The sequence below is a fragment of the Protomyctophum bolini genome, assembly GCF_963924005.1.
Source record: "Protomyctophum bolini genome assembly, chromosome: 19".
NCBI classification, from domain to species: Eukaryota; Metazoa; Chordata; class Actinopteri; order Myctophiformes; family Myctophidae; genus Protomyctophum; species Protomyctophum bolini.
In genome coordinates this window covers 17,101,668-17,107,667 of record NC_137880.1, presented here as the reverse complement: position 1 = coordinate 17,107,667, position 6,000 = coordinate 17,101,668, and the positions used below count along the sequence as shown (strand labels likewise).

At 41.6% G+C, this 6,000-nt stretch overlaps 1 protein-coding gene across 5 annotated transcripts in view; it reads left to right on the top strand.

Annotated features, from left to right (window-relative positions):
• The first annotated feature begins 452 nt into the window (after positions 1-452).
• rad51b (RAD51 paralog B) overlaps positions 453-6,000 on the top strand; it is a 164,319-nt gene continuing 158,771 nt past the window's right edge. For all 5 annotated transcript variants that reach the window (XR_013965856.1, XR_013965857.1, XR_013965858.1 and 2 more), the window contains exons 1-6: positions 453-600; positions 1,442-1,555; positions 1,883-1,987; positions 2,656-2,792; positions 4,563-4,682; positions 5,114-5,297. Coding sequence is in view for 1 of the 5 variants with exons in the window: in XM_080790818.1 (XP_080646944.1) it covers positions 517-600; positions 1,442-1,555; positions 1,883-1,987; positions 2,656-2,792; positions 4,563-4,682; positions 5,114-5,297 (744 nt within the window). In the remaining 4 variants the exon portion in view is untranslated. The remainder of the gene's footprint in view (positions 601-1,441; positions 1,556-1,882; positions 1,988-2,655; positions 2,793-4,562; positions 4,683-5,113; positions 5,298-6,000) is intronic.

Genomic DNA, 6,000 nt, shown 5'->3' with positions numbered 1-6,000 from the left:
GGAACACTGAATGGTTTTGGACATACAAGGTTTCCGCCCGTCGATGACTATATATCATTTTATAATAAGATAAACACATATAAACACATCCAATAAAGATGGAATCCGTGTTGAACTCTTTCCACAGTAGCACTCTTTACCCTGGAGGCCCTCTGGGGGCCTGGGAATCCATTAATCTTAAAATAAACATCACTAGATTGGGTCTGTCCCTCGTTTTGGCAGACTCCAACAATGAGTCGCCGATGGGGAGATATTTTCCCCCTCAATCTACTTAAAAGGTTTTCTAGGCAACCATGTTGGATTCTAGAATGTGCACCACTTCGATTTGTATTCTTGTGGAACAACTGCCTGTAAATCATGTCACCCACCCACCCTGATGTATTGTAAACCTACACTACATTGACCACAATGCAATGCGCGAAAACAGCATGAGGAAGAGACCAAATCAAAAATGCAATGTCTGTATGTCTGCTTCGTCGTGTAGCCTACCAGAATTAAAATAAGAGTTTTGGTGTCATGGCAAGTAAAACACTAAGAAGAACAGGTGTAGCACCCGAAATATGCGAGCGCTTCAAGCGCCACCAAATAGAAAGTTGTAAGGTAAGTTTACTGCACTAATTCTGAGCGTGGCTACACTAGCACAAACCCTGTCAAAGGGACTTTTATGGATGTACAACTCTGTTGTGTATTCATTCGGGTTCATCATCATCATCACAGTTAAATTAAAGTTGCAACCCGAAGGTTTTATCGACACTCACATTGCGTTGTGAACTGTGGTTAGTTGTTAAACAGGATTACAGGAATACAACTTCTTCCCTTTTCCCTCAATTGCTCTTGTTAAATAAAGTATATCACAGCCCCAGCATGCAGACCAGTGAGACCACCATAGCACCATAACAATACTGACGAGGGAAAAATAAATGTAGACGAAAACCCGCAGCTCAGCTTCACACAGAACAGATAAACAAACATTAGTTTGCCTCTTACAAAATAAAACATGGTTACAATTAAGAGCACATCTTAAAAGCTCTGTAAAACACTTTGAGCTGCATTTCATGTCATGGAAGCTGCTATACAAATAAAGTTTTATTATCATTATTATTCCTGTGACTGTCTGTCTCTACAATTTCTCTACAATTAAAGATTAATTATTTATCTAGGCTACTATGACTAGTGACACTACCATCGCCACTGACTACTGCAGATGTACTAGTTGTATTAATAATGTTTAATTGATTGAAAGGTTTAATGCTGGTGCAATGTTTCAAAGATATATTCCACATTTTTATCATTTTCCCCCAATATTGTTTTTAATCCCTGATGCATATAGGGTTAAAGTGATTATTAAACAGATTTTGATGCAATATCAACATATTAACTTGAGCCCCCCAAGGATGCCTGATCCTGGAGTGAACTTTTTGTCCTGTGATGATGTGTTTAGGAAGTGCTGTCCCACACACCGCTGGAGGTGATGAGGCTGGCGGGACTGAGCTACGACAAGGCCTTGGCGTTACTGCAGTCAGTCAGCAAAGAATGTGCCCCGTCTGTGACCACGGTTTGTCCCCTTCACACACTGACACAGACGAGCAAGTCTAGCTCCACGCTTCTGTGATCCACCGAACCAGTCCAAGGACTTGGTCGTAAAAGTTGTTGCACAGACAAATGTCATCTTACCTGTTTTACTAGTAGAAACATCAATACCTAACTTTGCGATACCACGTTGGAAATGAAAATAAGTTTCATTTGTTTGCCATGCACCCAGAATTCTAGATGGCAACGCCATGTAGTGCTGAACTACAGTGTTGGGTGAGGTCATAGTGAGGCTACAGCAAGTCACAAGACAACACATATTGATTATGTATTTTTTGTCTCTCTGTTTTAGGCCTTGGAGTTGTGGAAGCAAAACTGTGATTCATGTTTTTCTACCTCACTGTCAGAGCTGGATAAACGTCTTCACGGAGGTCTCCCCCGGGGAACAATTACAGAGGTACAACATTACAAGCAATAGATTGTTTAACATATTTTGTGTTAACAAAATGTTGAGCACATAACAGTACATATTTAATTTGAGGTTTGGCGCTACTGTAATTGATTTTGCATGAAGAATATCGAATGATCTAATTATCTAATGACATACGCAAGCTTTGGTCCCATGTAAGTCTGCCTCCGAGCAGACGGGAGTTTGAGCAGACATCATTCATAATTCACGGCCAACATACGTAAACATGGGAATTTGCACAAATGCCGGTACGTACAAAATACTGGCCTAAACAAACTTAGTGAACCAGGTCCATTCGCTTTTTAATGCTAAGAACTGCCCGAGTGGCTTACTTTACTGGTTTACTTAAAACAGCGTTATCACACGTGAACATGTTTAATGTTTTCAAAATGTTACATGCTCCATCACTTCATAAGGTATAGATATTAACCACTTAACCACTTGAAAATACTAATTAAGCCCTGTGTACTTTGTTGTTGTACCACGAATAGTGAAAATTGTCAAATCTACAAGATCACAGCCTGTCTCGTCATATTTTTATTTTTTATTAAAATTAATGTTGTTCTGGGTAATCAATGACAATAATTACTTTTACACACTTGTGTGTGTGTGTGTGTGTGTGTGTGTGTGTGTGTGTGTGTGGGTTGTACTGCTAGGTGGCTGGTCCGTCAGGATGTGGTAAAACCCAGCTGTGTATGATGCTTAGTGTGCTGGCTACTCTGCCGAAGAGTATGGGAGGCCTTGACAGTGGAGTGATCTACATAGACACAGAGTCAGCCTTTTCAGCAGAGAGGTACACCTGTGTTCTTACATGTCATGGAATATCTGGTAAAGTCATTGAATATGCCAAAAAAAGTCATGAAATTCAGAGTTCATGTATGGTGGCAGTCACCTGAGGAATAGTAGCTCTTTTTCATTACATGTATACAGCACTAATGCACGAGCATCATGGTTATTGAAGGTGCACTTGCCTCCACAATTTCCAGTCTTTGTGACTGAAGTTGCTATCTGTGATCCAACAAATGTCTCTTTCATTTCATTCATATTCACTTAGATATTTTCCTCTTGCCATCTTGATCCAAAACTGAGGATGCAATAGCAGTACATATTTATGGAAGTATGGCATTATGGATTGTGCTCAACTGATCTGTAGTTTATGAAACGGTTCCATTCCCACCTGATTTTATGTGGGAGTTCTGACTGCTCCAGACGGTGCTGAGTAACCGCTAGCTTGCATAACGTCTTAGGACTAGGAGTCAAGTCCAAGATGCACAGGTCATCAGGTTTGTGACATCCTCCAAAGAGGATGATGCGATCTTCCACCATGCAGCAGCACATTCTATACATTGGCCATGTTCCTTTTGGGCCAATGGGCTCAACCTTTTTCCAGGAGAAGGTCTGTGGATTGAATTTCCACAGATCGTTAAAGAACTGTTCCCTGCCATCAAACCAGAATTTGCCACCAATTATGTACAGCTCTCCATTGAAGACAAAGGCCGAATGACACGTGCGTCGCCCTGTTTCCGTAAGAAGCTGTGCACAAGGCGTGCTCATCCAATAGTTGGTCTCAGTGTCAAACATACTGATGATGTCGTAATATTTGGCCCGCATATCCCCCAAATACAAACATCTTTGTGCCGATTATGGTGGCAGAGTGACTTTAGGAAGCAGGTGATGGTGTGCCTCTGGTGTTAATTAACGACCAGACCATTGTGGTGGTGACCAACTTGTAGATTTGATTAGAGCGACGTCGCGGTGGCCGGCTCCATCCACCATAGATATACATGACCTTACCCAGGACACAGGATGAGTGGAGGTATTGTTCCTCTGGAACAGTCCCAGAAACCCTGGGCTTGATCCATTGGTGGGTGTTAACGTCAAAGTTGTATGATTTGTCACACACGTTACCGCAGTGGCATTTGTTCTCCACATTTGTGACCCATCCATCTCTTGGAGCGGTGAGCCGCAGCCAAGGAGCGGTGAGCTGCAGCCGTGCCGCGCTGATTAGTAGATTTGACTCCCCAATCCAACCCATTGATGCTGAGTGCCAAGCAGGGAGGCATTGGGTCCCACTTTTACAGTCTTTGGTATGACCCGGCCGGGGATGGAACCCCCAACCTCCCAGTATCAGGGCGGACACTTTAACCACAAGTCCACTGTCTGGTTGCATGCATATGATGTCTTCTATCGGCGCAGCTGTGTGGCCATATCTCCTGGATGGAGCATCGAGGAGACAGCGTCCAGCGCAGAGTCACCGTGTCGAAAATATGCACGTCCATCTGATCGCCACTGACGTCTAGTATAGCAAATCGATTGCCTGCGCAATCTCAGAATCAGGATGCTAGGTTTCAAGTGGCTTAGCCCCGACCAGAAGTTCCTCCGCACCCCTGATGTTCTTCCTTGAATGCCCCCTCGGGGGGCATACTGCCCCTGTTTAGAAACACTAGTCAGTCTACTCTATAGCAATGATTACTATCACAATATAGAGCTTAACATTGTAACTATATATTTTTTGTTGCAAATCACTTTGAACTAGTATGTACTGTTTTCCCTGTAATGCCAGGTTGGTGGAAATCGCCCAGAGCAGGTTCCCAGACTACTTCTGTTCCAGGGAGAAAGTGATGCAGATGGCTGGGCGTGTTCACGTCTTCAGGGAACTCACCTGTCAGGATGTTCTCAACAGGTACTGTACATAGAAGCCACATGCTTTACTATCTAGTTTTTTCTTTGGAGGTCACCAACACTGATATGTACTACTGATACCCTTATTCATAAAGATAAACATTGATACTTTTGTTATATATAAATGACATACAATGATATATAGGGACGCAGATCTCATTACAAAAATATACAAGAAAGTATTTCTAGAGGGGAGTGGGACACCCATAGAGGTCTCTATATTTGCTATAAAAACCAACATGTAACCGACGTTACATGCTTAACGACAAACACATTAACATGACCACATACAAGTGGGTGATATGTGAATCAGTCCCATTAATTCAAATGCTTGAGAAATCATCACAAAACACATTCATATACTGTATATTTTAAAATACAACATTTATTTTTCTACTCTGATGTGTCTTGTATACGTTGTGCTTAATCCAGAGTGGAGAGACTGGAGGAGGACATCATCTCCACCAAATCAGGTCTGATCATCCTGGACTCTGTGGCCTCGGTGGTGAGGAAGGAGTTTGACACGTCGCTTCCTGGGAACCTCACCCAGCGGAGCAACCTGCTGGGCCAGGAGGCTTCCACCCTCAAATACCTGGCTCATGAGTTCCACATCCCGGTAAGCAATATCAGTTTTTCTTTTTCTTTTTTCTTTTTTACTATTTTTTGGGTAGTTCACCCCCAAAAATCATTAAAAATCGTCAAAATCATTATTTTCTATCAATTACCCCATGGAGCCTTGAGTTCATGGATATTTTGTTTTTGTTACATTCATTCCAGACAGATCCTACTGGAGACATTAGCATCTTTCCTCCGGCCATCAAATTATTGGCTTAGGAATTACACTCCTCGAGCGTGACGAATAATCTATCTGAAAATAGCACCTGTAAATATTTTGCTAGACTATGATAGTTGATGCGCCGATCATATAAGCTGACGCTTAATTTTTTTAATATATATATATATATATATATATATATATATATATATATATATATATATATATACATGCATTGAATATGCATTGAATATGCAAGACGAGACACAATAGACAAACAAGGCATACAATATAACAAAAACATCAACAGAAAAAAAGAAAAGAGGTCATGGGATGTACAGCAACAAGCAACAACAATACATATTACAGAATTTTGGAATCCTTACATTCATTGACAACAGGAAAGACACAGCCCATATTCACTCCATATCCGCCCCCCCCCCCCCAGCTAAATACTCTATACATTTCTCCCATCTTCTTTCACCCAGCTCTTTTTGCAGTCTTAAAGAATAGGTCATCTGTTCTAGGAGATGCAGTTGTTTCA